The 26,064-nt window shown below is 35.9% G+C and overlaps 1 protein-coding gene across 9 annotated transcripts in view; it reads left to right on the top strand.

The window, feature by feature from the left end:
- Positions 1-25,730, top strand: part of LOC131064013 (pentatricopeptide repeat-containing protein At5g67570, chloroplastic) — a 123,296-nt gene extending 97,566 nt beyond the window's left edge. Inside the window, exons 9-11 of one of the 9 annotated variants that reach the window (XR_009359360.1) lie at positions 6,833-7,065; positions 7,164-7,316; positions 16,288-16,421. Coding sequence is in view for 4 of the 9 variants with exons in the window: in XM_057998028.2 (XP_057854011.1) it covers positions 16,288-16,623 (336 nt within the window). In the remaining 5 variants the exon portion in view is untranslated. Of the gene's footprint in view, positions 1-6,832; positions 7,066-7,163; positions 7,317-16,287; positions 17,203-17,280; positions 17,517-23,357; positions 23,585-23,888; positions 24,258-25,185 lie in introns of those variants that run through there. The other 8 variants (XR_009359357.1, XR_009359359.1, XR_009359358.1 and 5 more) reach the window with 8 other exon arrangements.
- Positions 25,731-26,064: the final 334 nt, after the last annotated feature.

Genomic DNA, 26,064 nt, shown 5'->3' with positions numbered 1-26,064 from the left:
TAGACACCAAGTCTGTCTTGGGGAAGCATCAAAATTTCCAAGGGCATGTGAAGTCCGCCCTCCAGATGAGAAAAGTTCCCTGTCAACCAGCAAAGTGCACCTTAGGAGGTAGAAATCTTCCTTGTCTCATGCCCAAGTCTGCCCAAGCAAGGTGAAATCTTCCTCAACCACAAGCAAAGTCCGCTCCAAGGCATGAAAAACTTCCCTTTCCAACTACAAAGTCCGCCCTCTGCTAGGTAAAAGTTCCTTGGCATCTAGCAAAGTCCGTCCAAAGGAGTGGGTGAGAAGATGATTAAGTGTTGGCACTTTGAAGGGAAAAAGTCAGAAATTTTGGCTAACCAAGTCTGCCGCCCCTCGATAATGTTCCCTATCTTAAGACCAAGTCCGCCCATGGATAGTGATAAGTTCCTTATGCTCACACCAAGTCCGCCCTACCATGTGAGAAATAGTTCCTAGTCATGTGCAAAGTCTGCCCTAGATGAAGAAAATAAATTCTTGATGGTGAAATGGATTAAGCAATGAAGAAAAGCAAGAAATTCGCCCAACATGAGAAGGAAATTTGGTTAAGATGAATTAAAACAAGAAAAGCAAGGGAGAAAGGCAAGAACAAAATTTGCTTAAGGCAAGAACAAAATTTGCTTAAGAGTTGGAGATAAAAGAATTAAAGCACAAAGAATTCGCCTAAGTGTTGGTGACAAGGAGAATTAAAACAAAAAGAAAATGCACAAAAGAATTCACCTAAGTCATGGAAGGAAGAGAGTTTGAAAATTTGGCAAAATATTGAAAGAAAAGAAAAGTGAAATAAAGCAAAAAGTGTTGAGAAAGGAAATTCAGAATTTTGGCTGTTAGATGTCAAAACAAAAAACAAGATATAGTTTGCCCAAGGAAAAATAAAAAAATTGACTAAGTGCCTTGGGGAGAAAATTTAGAAAATTGGTTAAGTGTTGATGCCTTGGAAGAAAGTTTGGCTCAGTGTCAAGGAAATTCCTCAAGCAAGAAGCAAATCCGTTCAAGAAAGATGAAAGAAAAGTTGAAATCAAGTGCCAAGTTTGCCCAAGGATAGTCAAAATTCCTTGTCCAAATGTTAATTCCGCCTTGGGAATAAAAAAAATTCTTGGACCCAACATCAAGTTTGCCCAAGCATATGGAATGCCTAAGTGTTGAAAAGGTTCAAAACTCTATAAAATTTGGTTAAGTGTTGAAAAAGTTAAAAAATTGCAAATTTCCAAGACATCTTCCGGGAGAATTTCAAATTTAAGCTCCATGCTTGAGGTCAAAACTAATAGACTATAGTATATTTAATTTAATATTATTTTATTTTATTTTATTTTTTTATTTTTTTGTGATACCCCTCCCTTGTTTAGACATTGTTTCTATTTAGTTGGACTCATGATGATTTATTTAGTTTCATATATGGCCTAGATGATATTTCATGCTATGGTGATTGCTCTTATGAGAAGATGCTAAGTTGGTTATTATTGATGTTTATGCCATGGGTGTTGATTGTGTATTATGATTGAGTGATGATTAGATGATATATATGATTTATGGGTATTGACCCATGTACTAACACATCTACTCAGCCTATGAGATGCATTATGACTTGAATTATGTTTTATGTGTTTGATCTTGATTGTGGTTCGAGGGGATGATGTACTATCACTCTCGTAGGGGAGACATAGGATGTCACAATTCCTCTTCACCAATGTGTGTGTATATGTTAGGTGTATATATATTTTTCGTGTATATGCATTTGTCTGTGATGCAAGGTTGTAGGTACGAGGCATCGACTCCACCTGGTTCCATAGGTTTGAGCGTGCCTACATAATCCCAATGGAGGTTGTGGGAGATATCATATTGGCCCGTTTACCCAAACCTTAAACCCTCGCTCTTTATTAGGGCAATGATCTAAGTCTTGTATCTCTCTAATTGGTTTGCCATTAAGGCAAATTCTGATAACCTTGTATGAGTATGTGTGCGTGGTTGCGCGAAGGACTGGTTGTCATGCCTTTATTATTAATTACAAATGTTAACCTGATAAATTGAATTTTATTTAAAATAATAATATAATATATATGAATGAAAATGTTTAATTATAAACTTTACAACTGTATTTTTATTAATTTAATCTAGTTATAATTAAAATTAATCAAAGTCAATAAATAAATACAATTTAAATAATTAACTATGCTAAACTATTGTTAAGAGGTAAATTGTGAATAACGTTCATGTTTGGAATGGTTGGGGAAGGTTTTTATCTCTCGAAAACTTTCTGTGAAGGGGGGCATTGTTCGGGAAAGAAAATGGAAGAAAAGGGGAGGAGACTGGAGCTAGGATTGGGCAGAGGATTGTTGATCTGGATGGAAGTTGCAACAATAGGTCAAGGGTTGCCAAAGCAAACCCTTGACCTATAGGAGTAAGAGTGGTCTAAACCATTAGGTGCTAGGGTTCACACCTTTCATGTTATTTTGGCCCGAATATCTTTTGGAGCCTCCAAAGGTTGAGTTATGAGCTTAGTTCCTATTGTCAATAACATTATGTTTAGAATTTTGTATGGGCTTTATTTATGGATGTCTATGGTGCCTTATCCGTCTTTTGGTATTATGATATAGCTTCCCTTAAGAGGTTGAGCCCTGTTGTGTTCGTTGATGGAAGATATTGTGCTTTAAGCTTATGGATGTAATGGTGTCTCAATTTTTTGCTATGAGACTCATTGAAAATATATTATGTTCTTCATTTGGTGATGACCCATGTTTCATCTTTTACTTGGATCGGGTTTGGGTAGGCATAGTGTCATAAGGGAGAGTGACTCTCCATGGGGGTTAGGATCCTAAGTGATCGCCAAGGTAACCCATCGAGAGAATTGAGTTAATAAGAGATAACCTGAATTAATAAACATAGGGGTTTGGGTATTATTACACATTAATCAAGATAATTAAGTTTCCTCGCCCATGTCCCGAGTGCTTGTATAGGCTCTGGAAGGGTTTGAGAAGATGTTTGTCCATCTATGTGACGTTTGGAGCTAGCATTGCTTGTTCGTCTATGTGACGTTTGGAGTTGGCATTGCTCGTCCGTCCATAGTACGTTTGGAGCTGACATTGCTTGTCTGTCCATAGTATGTTTGGAGCTGGCATAGTCAACCACCTTGTCCTCATGAAAGGTTGTCGATATCGCATGTGTACCCAAGGAGGGGCCATGTGATGACATTCTTCCCTTGTGAGCACTAGTGTGTTACCCTTGTGTTGTTGCTTGTAAACCCTCTAGAGTTGTCCTTGTGATTGTTTAACTTTGTTTTTTGTGTTTGTGGTTACTATCTTGTGGATGTAAGTAGTGGCCTTGTTTTGTTTATCCCTTGCTTGTGTGAATGTGGGCCATATGTCTATCTCCTAGCATGGGGGGGGTGGTCCTTCGGGGTCCACATGGTCGGGTGGAAGTTGCCTTCTTCCATCGGGTATTTGGACCTATTCATTGTATGGTTTGGTGTTGCTTCATTCTGCAGTTGCTCCTCTTGGATGTGGTTAGCTTAGTGGATAAGTGAAGATCCTTTCATTCTCTTATATTGTTGTATCAAATGTAATTGAATTATGGACACGCCTTCTAGGCGGATGATGTAAATAGGATGTAATCATGATGTAATAATGATGAAATTGTGATGTAATTTATGTGGTAGGACTTTGTAGAATTCATGTTAGTAATTGTGACGTTTGATTTAAGTATATGGTGATCATTTATAATTTTATGGATTGTAGGAACATTTGGAATTGGGTATTAAAATGAACTCAGTCTTGAAGTTTATTGATTGTAACTAGTTTTCTCAATTCAGTAAAGTTATATGCTTATGAATCTTTAATTGTGTTAGTTTTCTTATTAATGCTCAAGGAATGGATTAAAATGTTATCTATGATTAGATTTAGTTTTCTTTATGTTTTATGGGTTGTTAAAGTAACATTGTTGAGGAACCTTAGAGGATAGTCTAGAATTATTCTTCCACTTGTGCAAATTGAGTTTTAAAGTTGTTTCTTGTTAGAACATTGCATTAGAGTTCACATTAAATGTTTAAAAAAAAAATTATTTCACCTCTTTTCAAGTTAGATTAGTTTGGTCCTCTGGGGTTCCTTGGTGGGGGCGTTACAATTTTGTTTTGTAAAGTGAAAAAAATTAAAATATTTTATTTTACTATTTAATAAACTATAAATTAGTAAATTTCATTTTGTTTTAAAGATCAGTTTTTAAAAAAAAATAGTATTTAAAATTTTTTTTAGAATTAAAAAGGTTAAAAATTTATATTCATGTTTAAATGAATTTTACTGTTTAAATACTTGTTTAGAAATTTTATTTTGTTTTTGAAGATTAGTTTTTAAAAATAGAAATTCGTAAATTCTTTTTGTATTTTTAGAGTTAAAAATGTAAAAAAATTATATACGTATATAAATGTAAAGTATTTTAAAATAATATCAGTATTTATTTTGCTTTTTAATTTAAAAATAAAAATGTATCGATTTTTTTTAATGTTTATTAAAATAGAATGTATTATTTATTTTGATTTTTAAAGTTAAAAATATAAATTTCATATATTTTATTTTAATGCTTTTTAAATAAATGTAGTTTATGATTTAAATATTAAATATTTTTTTTTTGTTGACTATGCACATCATAATTTAATGGGTCCAAAAAAATTAGATTCAGAAGTATGGAAATATGTGACCCGCAATGGTGCTGATCTCCATTGTACCAAGTATGAGAAAGATTTTATTGGAAGTTTAACAAGGGCAAGGGACCACTTGCTTGGTGTTATTGGGGATTCAGGGGGAGGTGTTAAAGCATGTCCAAAAGTGACTGCAGAAATAAGAGTGCTTTAGAGAGAACAATCCTCTTCAATTGTAGGAATGATGAAGAAGACACAAAAAAAAACAAAGAATTGAAGAGGATGTGTCCAAATTCACCTCTATTATGTTTTCTACCAGTTCACTCAAGGCTATAGGTGCATCAAAAGAAAGTGGAACATTGAACAACTTTTGGAACCAATAGAAAAACAATAGGTGGATGATGCATTAGCTGATATGTTTTATTTAAGTGCCATTCCATTCAATGTGGCAAGAAATCTTCATTTTCATAATGCAATTCAAAAAGTTGCAGAATTTGGCAAAGGGTACACAACTCTAGGTTCAAAGGCTTTTAGGACAACTCTTTTAGAGAGGTTAAAAGATAGAGTGAGAACAAAATTAGCAGAGGTCAAAGCCTCTTGGAAGTCGATAGGTTGCACTATATTGAGTGATGGATGGTCAGATATATGTCAAACATAGAAACGGGACTCGCCCAGACTCGGCGATTCGAGTACGAGTCAAGCCCGGCGAGTCCCAGGGACTCGGACTCGTCCGAGTCTAGCGAGTAACTCGCTAGACTCGCCGAGTTGGCGAGTTTGGCCCAAACTCGCCAAACTCGGCGAGTCCCGAGCCCCAGACTCAGCCGACATCAAGCCAAAAGAAAAACACAAAAAAAAATTATTTTGCAATGTTTTTTAAGTCCCATTTTTTTTGTTAATTATCTTCTATCCCTAAAAGTGACTTTCATTTCATTCACTTGCAAAAAAAGGAGTAAAGTGAGTTGGGAAGAAAAACAAGGGTGCATAGAAGAAAAACCAGCAAGGAGGAAGCTCAAGTTTTCTTCAATTTGTCACCTTGGAGCTGCATTGTGTTTCGATTTGGTGCATCAAGAGTTGGATAGGAAGACTTTGCAGCTCATTTCAAGCTTGTTGTAAGAGGTAAGATTGTTTTTTTGAAGATTAGTTTGTTTCTTGTATGCAAAAATTCCATTTTCTATTCATTTATTTTGAAAGTTTTACATTTTCTTTCAAAATCTTTTGTATGTTTGTATGTAGCATGTAGTATGTAGTTGTAGTGTTGTACTATGAAGGGTTTGTAAATTTCTTTTTTTTAAAAGTAGGGTTTGACAAACCCTACTTTAGTTTTTTGAATGTATGTAATATGTATTAATTTTATTTTGTATTTGTAATGTTTTATTGCAGCAAACTTCACTTTATTATTTGCCTCAACTTCAAGTTTCACAAAACTATCCTAAAATGTCTACTTCAACTTCTAGACCCCCCATTAGAAAGGACCCTGCTTGGAAATATCATGAGGATTTTCCAGGGCAAGGAAAGGGGCAAACAAAATGTATGTTTTACAAAACAATATTCCATGGAGGTATATATAGGCTGAAATACCATATTGTTGGTGTGCGTGGACATGATGCCGAACCATGCCTAAAAGCAGTCCCTGAGGCCGTACGTGAATGTTATGTAATGGTTGAGGAGATTGAAAGGAAAAAGAAACAAAAGGAGGATCAAGCGGCCATTGGGAGAGAGACAGTTTTAGGAAGAGGGACACAGTTAGGTTGTGTTGGAGGCCCTTCTTCCTTACCTCCATATCGTCCCACTCAGTTTGCTACTGCTGGTGCTTCCGTTTCTGCTTCTACTTCTATAAGTGGCAGTGCCACCGCCACTTCTCATGCTCCTAGCACTAGTAGTTGTAGTGGGAGTGTTACCATTGGACCTAGGATTCGTAAATCTAGGTTGGATTCCTTCTTTGTGCCTCGCACTACTCCTGGGTCCCAACTGTCGCTTGAGGGCATGGGTTGGAACAAGGAGGTCCATGATGTTGCTAAAATGGCAGTTGGCAGGTTTTGGAGCTACAACTGTATTCCATTCTTTGTAGCCAGGTGAATGTTTTACTAACTTTTATGTTTGATAACTTTGATTGTTTTAATTTTTATACTTAACTTATCTCATTGAATTTTTATACTTAACTTATCTCATTGAGTTTCTTTGCGACAGGTCTCTTTATAGGCAACAAATGGTTGATGCCATTACCATATGCGGGGCGGGGTTCAAAGCCCCTAGTGAGAGTGATTTGAGGGGACCCATTTTGTCTCAAATGGTGGATGATGTGAAGAAGGATTTAGATGAACAACGCCAAATATGGAGCACTAAAGGTTGCACCATCATGACTGATGGTTGGACGGATAGGAGAAATAGAACTCTCCTTAATTTTCTTGTTTCTTCCGCAGGTGATTGATTAATTTTAGTTTCATAGTCTTTAATTTTTTATGTTTTATCTAATGGTTTATTGAATGATCATTGACCTAGCTTTATTTTTTTATTTCAGGGGGCACCGTTTTCATCAAGTCCATTGATGCCTCCGCCCATTGCAAGAATGCCACCTACCTATGTGAGCAGATAGAGGAGGTGATTGAAGATGTGGGTGAGGAGAACGTGGTATAGGTGGTGACCGACAATGCAGCAAATTATGTTGTTGCGGGTAAACTTTTGATTACAAACTAATTTTGTTTGCAAATTAATTACTATCTTGTAGTTTGTACCTCCGTTAATTACAATTTACAATGCAACAAATTATGTTGCTGCAAGTAGACTATTGATGGAGAGGCACCCATCTATAGTTTGGACTCCATGTGCTGCTCATTGCATTGACCTCATGTTGGAGGATATTGGAAAAATCCCATGGGTCAAGAGATGTGTAGAAAGGGCAAGAAATGTATGTATATTTGTATATAATCATTCATGGGTGTTGGCTCTTATGAGACAATACACAGAGCAGAAGGAGTTAGCTCGTCCAGGAATCACAAGATTTGCCACAAACTTCCTCACATTGCAGTCCATGCTTAGGTCTAAGTCTGCCTTGAGACGTATGATTGTTGGTGAGGAGTGGTCTTCCTCATCCTATGCTACCACCCCTACAGGGAAAGATATGGCAAACTTCATTTTTGATGAGCAAGGCTTTTGGGTCCCTTGTGATGAGATAGTGAAGGTAATTTTTTTATAAATTCTACAATTTAAATTTTAACTTCATGTTTTATAACTTATTATATGTATTCTCTTATTTGCTCATTTTTCTAAATTACAAAATATTTTCAATTTTGCAATTTGTTAAGCCCTTGGTGGTTTTGTTGCGAGTTGCGGATGGAGATAAGCCCGCAATGGGCTATATATATGAGGGCATGGATAGGGCGAAGGTGGCCATCAGATTCGTCTATGGAGGAGATGAGAGCAAGTATGGTCCCATTTGGGAGATCATTGATAGGAGATGACATCATCAACTTCATAGGCCCATCCATGTGGCAGCCTGTTATCTGAATCCGGCATTCCGTTTTATCCCTTCTTTCAAGGCTGATGTGGAGGTCCTTAGTGGGCTATACGCAATCATGGAGAAGATGGGACCTGCTGGTACTTCTCAAATAGACCTGTTTTGAGAGCTACAGTTGTTCTCAGGTGCACAAGGGGAGACCTTCTCTCGTCCTGTCGCCAAAAATGGCAGGACAACTATGATGCCAAGTAAAAATAAATTGTAAGGCTTAATTTTAGTTTTATTCAATACTATATTGTAACTTGTTAAATGAGTTCATGAGTGAGACTGATTTTATTTATTTTTCTCATTTCAAACTCAGATCATTGGTGGAGCTTTTTTGGCCCAGAGACACCAAATATTCAGAAGTTGGCCATTCGCATCTTGAGCCAACCATGCAGTGCATCAGGTTGTGAGCACAATTGGAGTATGTTTGAGCACATACACTCCAAGAGGCGCAATAGATTATCTGTGGAGAAGATGAATGATCTCATCTTTGTTCACTACAACCTCCGCCTGAGAATGAGAAAGAATACATTAATTGACATCTCTCCTATCATTCTAGATGAGGTTGATCTTGAAGCAAAGTGGGCCAATGAGAATCAGACAACTCCTGGGACTCCTACAACTGTCTTTAGTGATGATGACATTGATTGGATCGACCAGGTAGATATAGAGGCTGAGGTTGTAGCCATGGCAGAGGAGCAGAGAGCACGAGCAGAGACAGGAAATACTGAGACTCAGAGTGACACAGTTGTTCCTGATGTTGGTGAGTATGGCATGGTGTCACAGGGAGCGACTATGGCTGCTGAATCATCCATGACCTACTTTAAACGCCTTCATAGGGGGCCAGGGCGAGAGGGTGCACGACCCTCTGAGCCATAGGCTTGTACACTTGTAGTTGTATTTAGTATTTACTGTTTACCTTTGGTATTTGTATGAAACATTTGATGACGATCATATGATGACATGGATTTTTTATTCCATGAGTTTTGTAATATTGTATACATTTGACAATATTTATATATCTATGTTTGTTATTTTCTTCAGCTACAATTTGCATTTATGCTTATGTGATTGATGTATACTTGTGTATGTAATCAAATGAGCCAAGTTTGATGATGTTTTTGTGTCTTTAAGGTGTATTCAATAAAGGGTGTCTGAAACAAGTTTTAAATCTTTAAAAATCTCTAAATTTCTTGAGTTTTTCACTTTCCCGAGTCCAGCCGAGTCTGACACCGAGTCCCGAGTCTGAGCCGAGTCCAAGTCTCGTTTCTTTGATGTCAAAGTTCATTGATTAATGTTTTAGTAGCTTGCCTTGAAGGTGTTGTGTTTTTGAAAGTGATTGACAACATGAACCAAAAGAAAACTTCAGAGTATATTTTTCAGATATTAGAGGAAGCCATCTTGAAGTAGGGGTGGAAAATGTGGTTCAAGTGGTTACTAATAATGCAACAAATTGTGTGGGAGTTGGGAGGTTGATTGTAAAGAAGTACCCACAAATATATTGGAGTCCATTGTCTAGATTTGTTGCTTCATGACTTGGCTAAATTCCCATGGATACATGAACAAATTCATCGAGGGAGAGTAGTTGCAAATTTCATCATAAATCATTGTCTCACATTGAATCTTTACAGGCAACATGCATCTAGGGAATTTTTGAGGCCTCGTGACACAAGGTTTGCTTCATTTTATATCACTTTGAAAAGATTTGTTGAAGAGAAAGGAACTTTGAGATCAGTTGTTTGTTCCAATGAGTGGGAAAGTTCAACGCTTTCTGAAAGTGCCAAGGGAAAGAACATAGAGCAAATCATTTTAAACAACAACTTTTGGGAAAGTGGAGCAAATGTTTTGAATATATGTGAGGCGATTATTGATGTTCTTTGCATGGTGGATAGTGACACTCCTTGCCTTGACATGCATTATGAAAGCATGGACCGTTATAAGGAATCTATTTAGAGAGCCCTAAATACTATAGAAGTAGAGTACATGGAGATATGGGAGACAATTGATTCTAGATGGAAAATGATGCACACAACTTTACGTGCAGTAGCTTGCTACTTGGAGCCTAAGTTATTTCATATTGATAGACAAGGTGATTTTGAAATTATGGTAGGGCTTTATGAAGCCATTAGCAAGTTTTAACGAGACCGAACAACTGCAACTCTAATCCGAGACCAATGTTGGAAATACAAGAAAGGAGAAGGGTTGTTTGGAATAGAAGGAGCTCAAGATGACATCTCAACCATGTGCTCTTGATGACTTGGATTTTTTTTGAAGTTCTATAATCTTGACTTTTGATTGTACCTTTTTGACTAAAAAACATCTTCACACTCTTGATGACTTGTAACTCTTTTGAAGTTATAAAGTCTCGACTTTTGATTGTATCTTTTTGACAATAAAACATCTCAGCAATTGTGATTTCACATGTTTCTTATGGTTTATATTTTATAAATGTGATATCTTTAGTTTTTATGATGATTTCAAATCTATTTTGCAATCTTAAACTATTTGATAATTTATTGGATATATTTACTTATATAATTTTATATTTTTTAAAAATTATATAAGGTGAATTTAATGCCAATTTTTTTTTCAAATTTTTGGACCGTGCCTAACTTCATCCGAATTTTATGGTTGCCGAACTCGAATTCAAGTTCGAACGTGGTGACTTAGCTTTGTGTGGTAATATGCAGTGTGTTTTTGGTTTGTTTTTGTATCATAAAGGCTCTTCGGAACCCATATTCCTTTTGAGATGTTAACTCTTGTTCCTCCTACATCCATGCACTAAGTACTTTATCACTATTTGTACTTGTATCTTCATTTTCTAGTTCTATCCCCCCTTCACTATTTGGTTCTTCTACCTCTTCATCTGCCATAGGCAATTTAGAAATTGAGTGTATCATTCTTGAGTTATCTTCTTTACCTTCTTCTTGAGCAATTTCTTCTACATATGAACTATCTTCATCATGTTCTAAGGGAATGTGGATGACCTTAGTGTCATTTGCAAATGAAATCTCTTCTTTTTTGGAATCTACTATTCCATTTACATTTACAAACCATTTCAGACCTAATAATTTCCAAAATGTGTTAAAAGGTTCTTTCATCTCCACTACTTCAAATTCCACTATTTGTTTTATGCCTTGCACATTAACCTTCATTCTTCCATGTACCCACTGTACATTCCAAATTCAACTACTAAACTGATATTGAATGGAGTTCTCACTAGTTTAGGTTTTCCCAAGTGTTTCCAAGTTGTTGCTAGTATGATGTTAATATCTGCACCTAAGTCTACCATAACATGTTTTACTTTGTGATGATTTAGATGTGCAGATATCATTAGGGGTCCATTCATCCAATCCTGGTCTTTTTTTAGTTTGTGAATTTGCAATTGATTGGGTGTCTATTTATTCCAATATTTGCCTAGTTGCTTCAATTTGAGCAGCAAATCCTTTTGTTGTGCTAGGGAAGCCAATTTCTTCAATCTAAGCACTTATTTTGAAAAGCAACCAATTTCTTCGTTCTGCTACTGTGTAATGGATTGTTTGGTGCTTTACACTGCTCTATCATGTTGTTGCTTGGTGGGCTGGAAGTAATCACAGTCATTTTCTTCCAGACTTGATTCTTCATAAAACTCCTTATTCATCTTCTTGTTGGTCTTAGTGGTCTTAGTCTCTCGGTGGGTGAGTATCACAACTTTGCTCTTCTGATTATTTGATTTTCTATTTTTTTGAGGTTTAATTTCCTTTTGATATTCTTTTCCTAAATACTCTCGATTAACGAATGCATTTGAGGACCAATTGTCAACTCTTTGGCATCCTCTAGTACCTTGTAGAGGTATTCTCCCAATAACTCTTGCTCCTCTTTTCAGCCATTGTAGCTCATCACTTTTATATTTTAGGTGGAGCATTCTAAAAGTATTGTTCTCTTTAATAATTGTATAAATCATGATCTTCATTACTGCAGAATGCACAACTCTTCCTTTTATTAGACCAACATTTTGTGGCATAGTGGCCAATTTTACCGCATTTGTAACAATAAGCATCATGTCTTTTGCAATTGCCTCTTCCATGTCCTTGACGTCCTCCTCCTTTTTAATTGAATTGTCTATTGTCCTCCCAGTAATTTTGTAAAGTGGTATTTTGCAATGCATTGGCATTTCTATTGTTTCTCCATGGTGGCTATCTACATCTTGCATCATGTGCATACAAGGGTCGCTCTGCAAGTCCCTTGACATAGGCCATGTTTCGATCTACTTCTCTATCATATCCTTGGTTTAAGGGACATCTAGGGTCTAAATGATCTTCTGCATTTCTTAAGTGGAATGCTTTGTATGGACAATTGTCTATCTTATGTTCATCCCATTCTATGCATATTCCACAAAACACTAATTGGAGCTTCTGTGGTAATGTTTGAAGCTCTACATTTATTGCTTCTACCCTTTTTTCTCCTTGTGCCTTGGGCAATCATTTCTTAAGTGGCCCTCTCATGAACAGTAAGAGTACCATGTGTTTTGTTTTGCCTTATTGGTGCCTTCTTTTGCCATTATATCTTGGTGTAAGTTGAGTTATTCAATTGCCAATTGTAACTTCTTTATCACCTCACTTTCTTTCTACTTATTGGCTTTCCTCCATGGTTGCACCTCAATGCGATAGGCCAAGGTTGCCACATCTAAACATGTGTCAAATATCCTTCCATCCAAGGCTACTCTAATATCTTTTCGTAATTTGGAGATGAACCATTCTACCTTTTGCTTCTCCATTAATGGTTCCTCCAATTTGTGGGATACTACTTTAAACCTCCTATTATATTCTTTTACTGATTCTCCTTTCCTTTGTACCAACTCTCTCCTTTTTCTTACACTCTCAAATGTTTTTTCTAGTGTGTCAAAGTTTGCTAGAAAGTCTTTATTGACTTCTTCCCAATCCTTATCATGTTTAGGATATGTTTTTCTGTACCAGTCTAATATATTTCTCCTCAAGGATGCTACAATGTCCAATAGTTATCTTATCTTCCTCAATGTCCTTTCTTTGCCATAATGATTCTAAAAGGTATATATGCTCTGCCGCTTCCGGAGTACCTTTTCCAAATACTCGAAGCTTGATTGATGGCTCCATTCTATGTTTGTCCTTCCGTTGTTCTAGTTTGTGGATTGGCTAAGGTTCTTTCTTCTCCTACTTTATACTTCTTACCATTGCAAGCTTGTTTTCTCTATCTTTATCTCTTTCTTACTTGATTTCAAAATGCTCTTTCCCCAAAACATTTTCCCAATCTACTATATCTTGCTGTTGCAGGCTACTTTTTTCTTTTTGCGGCATCTCTTCAATCAATACCCTTCTTGTTTTATAGGGCACAAGGGATGGGTCCTGGTCCAAGGGTTGTGGCTCTTCATAACATCTCTTCATTTCTGGTGATGTTTTCTTATTTGTAAATGATATCTCATTACTTAATGTTGACAATTATTTTCCCAAGTTAAACATGGCTTTGTTATCTTTTTCTATATCTTCTTTCCTTAACTTCTTTACACTTTTGTTAACTAATTCTTTCAAATATTCTTCTTCAATGGATAGAATCTTCTCCGAAGTTTTTAGGAATTCAAGAAATCTATCATCCAACTTGATTGTGATGTTTGGTAGTTCTGGCATGATCATTGGATTTTTTGAGAGATGTGGTAGGGTCAGAGCCTCAATGCTCCCACAGTCCTCTACCACTAACTTTTTTGTCTTCCCATATTCTTCTATACTTTTCTCCAAATCTGTTAATTTTTTTTTCCCAATATGAATTCAGTTGTTCCATAGTTTTCCATTCTTACTTTTCAATATCTTTCTCTTTCCCTTTTTTGGCAACACCCACCTTGGTGTGCTCAGTAGCATCCACATTGGTGCACTCAATCCTTCTCCACGTTTTCTAATCTTCTATAATGTCTTTCTTCTCTCTAAATATTCTGCCTCTTTCCTTGCTATTTTAGGTTGCCATATCAACTCTATTTGTCAACTCAATTCCTTCTCTAACCTCTTTTGCTTTCTTATTGTCTCCTTTTGCCATGAATGTTTTTGCTTTGGTGTTACATACTCCTTTATCTTATCCCATGGTAGTTACTTTGTAAATTCTTCCTATAGTTCACATTCTTTCAGGGATTCCTTTCAGAGACCCTCCCCACTTTCCATTCTCCATCCCCTTGATGCCTAGCCCTCTCTCACAAGGCTAACATGAAGGAGATAGGAGATAGTGTTGCAGGTTATAAGAAAAATTTCATCTCCTCCTCTAATTCTCCTGTCCAAATTGAAATTAGATTTTCTCCTTACTCTCTATACAAACTACCTGTCTTGGCAACAAAACTAATGTTAGCAAGAAAATGGGGGAACATAGATCGAAGTAATGAGCCCCAAGTAATTTATCTGTGTTGTATTTATATCCAAGATTTAGTAATATGAGAGGGATAATGTGTTAGTCCAGACTGTGAGAAACTAGTTAACAAAAATGAAATATAAACAAAAAACTACTTGTCATAAACAATAATGCATATCAGATGTAACGATATATATATATATAGCTTGCCCATCATGTACATATACTGTATGTTCTGTCCTTACAATTCCTTGTTCTACTTATTACTTGCTATTCCTTATCTTACAACTATCTCTATCTACATTTCTATATCTATTACATTGTATCTTTCCTTATACAAATATCTATTTGGTGGGATGTGTTCCTTATATTCTACTAGTATCTTGGAGGATGTCTATTCAACTAGGAGCTCCGCAACCTCTTTGTGGTGGTTTGCATAGGATCTCTATGACTGTTTTGGCTCTAGCCAATCCCTTGCTAACACTTACCATCAAGGTCGATCTGACCATTGTTGTAAGGCTGTTTGAGGTAATACACAACTAAGTAATACTGTTACCTTGGTGTAACCCACTTCTGAAGTAAGATTTTGGTGCAATTCACGAGCGATGAGACTATACCATTGGGGGTAAATTTGTAATCCATGCAATGTGTAAGACAATTTGGATATTTACTATTACTGAAGTGTGTAGTAAGATAGCAATAAAAGGCTGTGTCCTCTGTTTTAGATTAAGAACCATAGTGGATATAATGACAAGAAAAATGATTCCTTATCAAACCAATGACAAGCCTAATTGGTGATTGGATAGATTGAATGATGATGAAATAAACAGTGTAACCAATAATGAATTGTATTTATCAATTATTTCTTGTGTTTAGTTTGGTTGGATAATTGAAATGAACAATTATTTATAAAGTTGTCTAACAGTAATAATTTATTGCTGCATCTCTGGACAGAAATTGACAACTTGTTGGTTACTTTGTTGTTGATTGACTTTACTGCTTTTCTTCCATTTTAGGGCTGACTTGCATCACTGCAAGAATGTATGTGTTTGCTTGGATATGTCGCTAAATGTATCCAGGTTTATTCTGTCTTATTTTAAGTGTACCGATAGGTGTTTTATAGCTTTGTTTTTGTTTCATTTATCACATTTTTACTTTTAATGGCTGTTCCTCTTTTACTTGGATAAGGAGGTAATGGGGAGGGGTAGGGAATTATTGTTTACCTGTATAAGTAATATGTTATGTTGTACATGATAAGGTCTGATCAGGTTATGATTTATGCTCTCTTCTTTTACTATAAATTAGTGATATCTTGTTTTGTCCTCTATCGTTTCTAGATGCATTCTCAGCCCAGTTTTTGCATTGCCATTTTATTTAAATAATATCTTTAATCAAAGCAAAAATTGTTCTCACACTTGGTTAATAATCTGACTCGTAACATTTAGTAGTGCTTCACTTATAAGCTTGCTGCCTCTTTTAATACAATGTATGTTTTCCTTTTTCATCTAGTATTACTTCACATATTAATCTTGTTGTATCTTTTAATACAATGCACGTTTTCCTTTCTATCTTGTGATCACCCATTAGTGCAATTAATATGCCGAATGGGTGTAGAAATTTAATTACATAATCATTTTTACATCTGATGGAGTGTCAATTTAATTGTGCAATGTTGCATTTTGAAATTCCAAATGTCCAAAATGGATGCTGTATGCTTTCAATAATCATTAAATTTTTTCTTCTCTTACCTACACTAATTCCTTTCTTTGTATCATTCCATATTTGTGGCCTGTACATCCAGGTGCATTTGTTGAAGGATGTCTATGAGCAATTGTTTGAATTAGGAAGAACCCCTCATGTCTCCGTGTACAAAGAATTGATCTGTCAAAACCTACAGGTCGGAGACTATGCCAAGACTTTGACATATCTAAGCAGAATGGCATATTCAAAATTGAATATAAGAAAAAGTGAATGGATAGAATTATTTGAGAAAAATTCTGATCGTATCAGGAAAAACAATCTGCAAGGCTTATTAAATGAGTTGAGTAGTTCCAGTGGAGTATATGATCAGACTAATCTCTTTTATAAAACTTTTATAAAATCTCTTCAGCTTATGAATGAGCAATGGACACAATAAGATTCTACAATCCAGATCAAAACCATTGCTACAACAAATTGAGAGTCAGTTTGAGTTGTAAAGAAAGATTGAAGTTGATTTCTGCGAAGATAAGATCTCAGATGATCTCTTGGGGAAATGAGATCCCAGTTTATTTCTATTAATTTCGGATTGCTAGTGCAGATTTTCAAGATCTAAGAGCGGCCCACAAGACATGTTTCTGTCTTGCAGGATTGGAGTGATGAATAGATTGTGTACAATAGATTTACAAGCTTAGTTGAAAGTCTGTAATAGCAACTTACTCATTTCCATTTACACAGATTGATGTATCAAAGTGCAATTGTTTTTCTCAAATAAAATGAGGAAGAATCACTGAGAGGACGTGGAGATGAGTTTGCATGCAGAGGTGAGCTTGATTCATTTCTGTCTAAGCAAGCCAGCTTTGTTATAAGCATTTCATGTAATTATTTTTGTATATTATATCAAGGTGAGCTTGATTCATTTCTGTTTAAGCAAGCTAGCTTCATTGTAAGCATTTCATGTAATTATTTTTGTATATTATATCAAATTTTGCTGGATTATAAGAAAAATTAAAATCATTGATGCTCCATTTAGTACTTCTGTCTCTAAAAGGTCCTTACAACGATGTAGTCTAATTTCTCTATTTTTCTGTTGCAGCTTTCCTTTGCTTGCTACATACTTTTTTATTTGACCTTGATGCTCTTCCATTTGCTGGGTATGTTTTGAAAGTACAGCTTGGAGTTCCATAATGTAATGATCTAAGGTTCATGCTAATGAATCTGGTAAGAGCTCTATGACTTTTGATGTGCAATTTTTCATTAAACAATGCAACTCCTGAATGTAGTAGTCTTTCAGCTATGAATCTTTTCTAATAGTGACTTCTGTTCTGGCTTTTCTTGCAAAGTTCCTGTATAAGTTTACTTTATTGGAAGGATAACATTAGCATTAATCAAGATAATTAGGCTTATTCATCAAAATGCCCAAAGGCTAGTACATTGGTAAGAAGCCATGATGCAAAACAGTGAAGAAACCAAAGAGAAAGAAAACTAGAAAGATTCAGAATACCCTATCAGAAGAATTACATGCTATAGAGAAGAGAATACACAATAACTGTAGAAATACTAGTAAGTGAAAACACTTGCTTCATCCATCCTCCAACTATATTCTCTGCTCGATTAACAGGAAAACACCGAGATCATTACTTGTATGAGATTGCATATGAGTGGTGTACCCTTGATGAAAAGTTGACTCAACAAATCTCACATCCACCATGCACCTGAAACAGTAGTAACCTTTTTTATTTCAGTGATCAGCATGCCACCTTTATCCTGTACTCTTTGCCTTTTTGGAATAGTGTGCCATTCCACTTGAAAACACTATAAATTCTAACAATTTCTTGAAGAGAAAAATACTGATAAACCTAGATAGGAGAAGCTATGTTGACAGAATTTTAAGTGCAGCTGAAAGAAGTAATGGCACACTTACAATATAACAGGAAATTTTTCCCTGGAAAACTGTTTGGGAAAAACCAGAAAAAATGGCATTCATTGTATTAACAACTTATAAGTGTTTACAATACTTTGCATGCAATAAATAATATATTGGAATTTCTAAAATAGTTCACTTGTGATCCAAGTAAGCTAAAAATACAAGTGTTCCAAAATACATAATCTAAAAACAATAAAGATTGAAATAAAATGTTTATGAATAGATTTTCTAGGAGATCATCTCAACTAATGATCTTTCAATAATAGCAATAGCTGAAAATAGGAAACCTAATGCAAGATGGCCCCTCATTGATAGAACTCATTTCTTCTAATCATTATATACCGTCAAAAACATCAAACTATAATGACCATTAACAAATCACCAAACAATCTTGATGACTTGTGCTAGAAAAAAATGTTTAACCTTGTATCCTAATGTTTCAATTTATTATATTTTTTTGCATTTATTTATCATTTTGGACTAATATTGGGAAATCGAGCATCCCATTTTGTTTTGGCATTGTTTGCCATGTGTAGGATATTTTGAAAAGTGCACAAGAGCATATTATAAAGGAGTTACATTGCAATCTTGACTAACATTACAACAATTCAAAAGACATTTTTGAATGGTTTGAATATTCAATGTGCTCGCTTTTGGTTTTGATTGCGTGTTTATTTGCATCAACATTTCAAATCACACTTTGTGATCCATCATCTGGATGATAGAAAGCTCAAGGAGTAAAAAATGGACAGTTGCAGATCAATGCAGGCAAATATGAATATGCCAAGATAGGGTGACCAAAATATGCCAAAATGGTTTGAATATGTAATATCCCAGTAATTTTTTTTTTGTTTTTAACAGTAAGAGTTACAAGCAAACACATCAACCCGTTAAGGTTAGAGAAATAATCCAAACTGCTGAAAGGAAACCCTTCCACCTTTTGTTCACTGAGAGCCCAAAATGGTAGGGTGAGAGCATACGGTGTTTCGGGGATCGTTAGCACCATAAAACAAACTGAAAATTACAATGCCCGGGCGGCAAGCCAGCCCCTTATGCTTATCCAGTAGGATAGAAACCAAACTCTTGGCCGTAAATCAGCCAAGGGAAAATAACAAGGAACTGAAACTCAATCACTCTACCGCATATTTCAGCGGGAGGACCATTGTATTAAAACTTATCACTCGACCACTTATTCAGTGGGAGGACTGAGTACATAAACTGAATTACAAGCAAGAAGGCGGCAAGCCAGCCTCTTCCACTTATGCAGTGGGGATTACAAATAAAAACAGCAAGAATGGATGATCAGTACTATTGAAACAACCTTACAAAATAGAGATAAGATGAGAAGAGTAATGCAGATTTCTACAGCAAGAATATAAATTTCTGTTACAACCAATCTACAGGCTGAAAGTACAAATCAGCAGCCTATGGAAACACCAAAATGCTCATAACTCCCTCATTTTTCACCCGAATCAACTCAAATCAGTCCCAAACCCACAATATATCACTCACAACAGCAACCAATCCAAACAACCCCATATTTATTTGGCACGCATCCCAATGCAAGTATAAAAACCCACGCGATGCCTAGGAAGTTCGATTTTGTCTAGGAAATTCATTGCTTAATGAAAATTGCTAAAAACCCACAAAATGAATTGCCATTGCTGGGAAGGAGGATAGAGCTGATACCCATAACCATCAGTCGCTCCAGCAGAGAGGTGTGATTGAAAATGTGCTTCAGCCACAGGCAAAATCAGCAATCTCCAGAATCACTTCAGCATCAAAAATGTCTACGGCCAACTCTGAGAATGTAAGAGAACACAATGCACAGCTAGGTACTGTATTTCAAGTATGAAACCGGGTAGCACTAGGGAGACGCACTCCGAAACCTCAAGTTCTGTCGCCAAATGGGCAGCATAACATTACAATTTTTCAAGATGATCCAAATGGGAGCCCAAGTCTCATATTTATAACTTCACACACCTCAAACTCAAATGCAAATTCCTTCAATTTCAACGCCTTTCATTTGCATTTCATTCCACTACATGTGGACCCAAGTGTGGTGCCATTTCCCACAAGTCAAACCTCACGATTAAGGCTTGGACCCACGTTACACTTTGGCAAAATTTAGAGATAAGTCATAAAAATAATATCCCTCTCAAATATTTCGACATCTCTTTAATAAACATGAAATTCGCCAAAAACTTAGGAAAAATATAGACATTAATCCCAAATTTGATAATCAGTAGCAATTAAACAGATTAATTAAATATTAAACCTTAGGATAAGGAAATAATATTTAATTATATCACATATGACTCCCGTACTGATTATTATCAAAACTAGGATGAAACTGAGCCAGGACGACCACATAACTACTGCAGAATCAGAACCCTGTCCACTGCCAAAAATAGAATTATGCCACACTGCCACTTACTAAAAATAGTAAGTCAAGAATTAATGCTCCGAAAGCATGATCTTCGCGTCCAGAGGCAAAGCATGGAGATCTCAGTAGGACAATATCACCAGAATGGCCATTCCCTGACTTACTAAAAATATGAAGTCCTCGTTTTATCAATGTTGGACCCTCATTCTTCATTCCACCTAGCCTACGGGTCTCAGGAATAGGCTAATGGACCACTGGAAGGTCGTCAATGAGAAGGGGACATTACAGAATATGCCAAAATAGGGTGCCCAAATTGGGGAGTTATTGTTATGTCCTCTTTTTTGAAACTATGGAAATAATTAAATTAAGTTGTTGAAAAGTAATTTTATATTAAAAGATGACTCATATTTAATTATTTAAAAATTTCGTTATAAGAAAATGATGAAAGTGTGTTTGCTAGACACAAGGTCCTAAAGGTGACTACAAAAAGGACACTGTTGACCTTTTTCTATCAACCCTTGCCATGGTTATAACCTATCTGAGAAATCTAAATTTTCGCATAACCTTCATGTTGTGCGCACCTAGTTAACCTGCGTGTTATGCGTATCATGTTAGCAAAGTGCAAAGGGGCCTTTTTGCCTTTACATTCTTTTCGGGGTCCTAGTTTTGTTTCTGAGTTGACCGTCCGGGGTGGTCACTTTCACTTAGGGCTACCAGCTGGAGGGTTCCCTATCATTGGCAGGCCGGTCTCTGCGTTCTTTCTTACCGGCTGGCGATAAGGCTTTTGGCTCCTGCACCCCCGTAGGGTCCTTTTGCTCCCTCAGTTCTGTTTTGCGGGTGTGCGGGAACTGTTTCTCTTTCTGCCGCCTCCCTGCATGATTCTTACTAGCCGCTAGCGTTGTTTTGTGGGCATGCGAAAGGAAGGTTTTGGCTTCGCCCACTTCTTCGCATGGTCTTCCGGAAAATGCTTTCTGCTTCGCAGGGTGGCGGGCGATGATGATACAGTAGTGACATATACAAGCGAGCTCGACCCGCCACTGGCATGCGTGCGGACGTGGATTTTCACTTAGTGGCCCGATTGGACTACCATGTTTTAAAGAACGATTGAGCCCTTTGGGGCGCTATGTGGAGAGATCTCGTGTGTCCATATTCACGCAAATCTCTCCAATCGACAACCGATTTTCAAACTTGCAAGGGCCGTTGGCATTTAAACCTCTGTGCAAGGTGGTTGTTGACCCAATGGTCAAGGCCCCTTTTCTACCTAGTCGACGCCTGATTTCGGATCAGATTTCATCCAACCACCGGATTTCTTTCAGCATTACTCCAAAGGTGAGTCCTGCAGTCGATTCCAAATGCTGCCCATGCTCATTCAATGCGGTTTGAAGACTTTTGTTCCCTGCACGCTATCAGAGTGTATTCAATCGCATAGATACCTTTCTTGCAGGGAAATTTTTGCTTTTCCAGAGGTAGAGGATGCTCTCAAAGCCAAATTCAACATGCCATCAGATCGTCCTTGATTTGATCTTCCTCCTCTCAAATATTTTGTAGCCTAACCTTGCCCAGGGTTAGGGTTTCTTAACTACAACTCGATTTGAGTTATGCTTGAGCTTTAAAGGCAATTTTGTAGCCCTGTTCAGGGATCTTCTTTCTTTTCTTCCGCAAAAAACTTACGCTTCTCTGCACTTGTAAAAATTTGCTTTGCCTTCGTATGAATAAAATTCACCTGTCTTGCCTCCTTTCAGCTCTTACAACCTGTGTAATGTTTTACTTCTTTGTTTGAATGCATTCTTGTTTGTTTTCCTTAGCTGTAGGTGTTTGTGTTGATCACTCTATGGATGTTGATCGTGAACCGAGCTCAGTTCCTCTCCTCATCTCATAGAATTCCAATCTTCACTCGCACTTAGGAGGCTAATTAGGATAGAAATATGTGCATGCCTTCGACAGTTTTATTTGTGTTTCGTGCAACTACAGGCAGGGAAGATCATTTCCATCTAGGTGCAAACCTTATTTCCCCCCTTTCAAGCATCCCCTCTTTCTCCCTTTTCGTCAGATCATAGATTAGGATTTATGTGTGTTGGGTTGGTCCAACACTTGCATCTTAGATTGGAAAGGAAGCCGGCCTTCTCCGAAGACTCAACCTCACTTCTGCAAGTCCCATACTTGGGAGGTTGTTTCCACGTTGCACAAGGTTGATGATCAAGGTTGTTCATCAAGCGGGTTCAACTTTTGTGACAACAGACACCTTATTTTATCATTTTTAGGGGAAAGTAAAAATAAAATATAATTTTCCCTCAAAAAGCTATAGGAGGTTTTGTCTCAAAAAATGGTTGCTTGCTCATTTTGTGAATTTGTTTCATAGCAAATATATGTGAGTTCCTTTTTCACACGAGGACAAAAACCTTGTGTAGTTCCCCATTGGAATTGCCTTTGTGCTATAGCTGATCCATATTTTCAGTTTTCAGTGTTATTTTGGTTTGAGAATTTTAGTTTTGGGTGTTTGAGAGTTTTAGATTTGGGTGATTGATTCAAGTTTGTTGAAGATTTTTGGGTTTCATTATTGGCTTCTTTTACTTAGTTTGTAGGCATATTATAAAATCTCTGGATTTTGTAGTTTTAGTGTGAATTTTCCATTTTAGAAAATTTATTTGTGAAGATTTATAATATATCAATCTGAAACACAATTTTATTATATTGGTGTTAGTCAAATATTTTCCTTGACTTCACAATTGTTTGTAAGTGTGTAACTGCTTATGAAGATTTTATTTGCAGGTTAAATTTATTGTGATTCCATCTTGATAAGATTAACGTTGTTGGCTTTTTTGTCATGTGCTTTTCTTTACTCTTCTTGTCATCAATATAGGAGAATCCCAGTCTTTTAGATCTTCATGCATAATGTGCGAACACTCTTGGCTATTGGCTTCTAGAATTGTATTCCATTTAAATGTCAAAGAAAATATTGTAGCATCAACTCTGTTGTATTTGGTTCTCATTTCCATGGATTGTCATTCAGCAACAATGAATATTGTTATACAAATGGATCAATATCAGTCGAATTGCTACTAAACATTATCATTGTTGTTTAATTATTTCTTATTAGTGATAATATTTTTGTGCCTTGCCATCACTTCTAGTGTATTAAACATAGTAAATGATAGGCATTGACCTTTAGCTTGTTAGCATCACATGTTAGATTTGATAAACAATTATGCTAATGAATCATGTATATTCCTAAAGCCTATTAAACATTGCACATGTCGTGACTTGTCTAAGGATAGTCGCAACCTTTCTACTGTCAGTTTGGTTTTCATTACTAGCTATATTCATATTGGTATCATTTGTTTTTGCCACTCCCTTTCTAATAGTCATATATGGTGCTAATTTCATTGTTGAGCTGGAGAGTGCTGCTTGAACCACCGAACAATTTGCAATAAGCAGTTTATTTTAATTTATCATTTTCCAAGCAATCAAATTTATAGCGGTTGTGATACTTCCAAGATTCTACCATAATAATATCCAATAAATATTGTACTATTTACCTTTAGCCTGACATACAAGTGAGGTGAATTTTAGTTTGGAAGAAGTAAAATATTGTTTATTTACCGTCGCAAACCATTCATATAGTTTACAACAACAATCATCCCATTGTGCATGAGTTGCTTATTTTGTGGAGAACTTCAGAGAAATCCATACTGTCAATTTGGGTTGTAACATTGTGTTTTAGAGATTATCTTGCAACAGATACATTAGCCACCTAGGTGTCCAAAATTGTTCCATATTGATATTTTACATCATTTAATCTAACAATAAATAATGGATTTATATTGAAATATTCTCCTTTTGTTCGGTGCATCTTTTGGATAATTTTACCTTGTAATTTATTTCCAGTTGTTTGACAAAATGTCAATATTCAGAATGTTGGATTACTGTTTGACATAACAATCATATTTGGTTTTAAAAGATTTGTTAATGCTTATTTATCGCAATTATCATTTGTTGGATGGTTCACTGCCAAATCCTTTCTTTCATTGTAAAAGATCCTGGCCAATTTATATCCATGTTAATTTTTTATTAGTGTTTGTTAGCTTGTTGTATATCAGAATCGAATGCTATGGTCTACCAGTTTGGCAGTGACACTTATCTGTTTATATTCAGCCCATTTGGCTTGATCAGAATTTGTATATCATTATCTTTCATTTTGATATTGATTGATTATATGACTTTGTTTCACTTTGTATTGTAAATTGGTCGGTTAGCTACTAAAATCTTTCAGTTTAATTTTATTGTTTTCATTCTCATCTTTGTATGCTCTTACCTTGCCTACACCAGAAAGTTGGTTATAAAGATATTATCAAAGGGAAATCAATCAAATTTCTAGAAAATCTAGAAGTAGATTTTTCATCTTTAGAAATTGAGACAATATAGTTTCATATGATGGATAGAGAGGAGAACTATGATAGAAGATGATTTCGCTGAACCTTAGTTCAACAAATTTGTTCAAGGGAAAGAGTGCTTCACAAATTTATTGGTTGAATTGCTTCATATCATGCATAATAATATGAATGTATCTATAAATTAGAATAGTGGAGGGTGCAATTAGAGGTCAACAATCACACTAACATTCTCAATAGCAGTCAAAGAATCATTATTGGTTCAATTGCAAGACCTTTCTAACCAACTTTCCTTTGTAGGGTGGAAGCGATTCTTGAAGTGGAGGTTCAGAATTTGGTGATAGATGCAATCACTACTTGCTATGTACAATTTAGAAATCTTCTAGTTGAAATCCAAAATGAGATGTCACTCACAATTTTCATGAATATAAAGAAGTCGAGAAATGGCCCAAGACTTGAATCGATGCCACAAGCAAATTAGAAGGATTTTCAACATGTTCTGAAAATGTTGACACTTTTCAATTTTGATAGATCCAACAAATGTACAACTCAAAATTGGATATAGAAGTTGGACACTTGTTTGTCATGCAAGCCAATGTTGGAAGATGAAGCCATTAGGTTTAATGCTCTTCATCTCAAAGATGTAGCATATGAATGGTGGTTCCGGTGGGATAATTATGGAAAGGTAACCTCATAAACTCCTATGAGGAATTTTAAAAAAGGTTAATTTAAATATTTGATAGAAAAGAACTTGAAGTGCATTTTTGAGAGTTGGCACAACCCAAACAATATAGACCTATGGAGAGTTATGTTGCTCATTTTCAAAACCTTTTTATAATGGTTCATGACATCAATGAGAGAAGACTGACTATGCTTTTCACAGAAGATTTATCTAAATGTTTTAGAGATTTAGTTAAATCTTTTGATCCTCTATCCTTACAAGATGGTATTAAGAGGGATGTTGACTTGAAGACTTTGATATCCAAGAATTAGTTTCAATATAAGGCACCATCTCTAGAATAATCAAATTTAACACTTCATAAAGGATATTTTCATGTCCAACCTCAAAAGAGCCTCCCACTTAGAACAAATAAAGAAGATGAATCCAAGAATGATCTCAAAAGGAAGAATTTCTATTTCCACTACAAAGAACCTTGGGTATTAAGTCACAACTATCTT

Source organism: Cryptomeria japonica, chromosome 11 (genome assembly GCF_030272615.1).
Source record: "Cryptomeria japonica chromosome 11, Sugi_1.0, whole genome shotgun sequence".
In the NCBI taxonomy this organism is placed as follows: Eukaryota; Viridiplantae; Streptophyta; class Pinopsida; order Cupressales; family Cupressaceae; genus Cryptomeria; species Cryptomeria japonica.
Note: the sequence above shows the minus strand (reverse complement) of the source record. Positions and strands in the feature narration are given on the sequence as shown.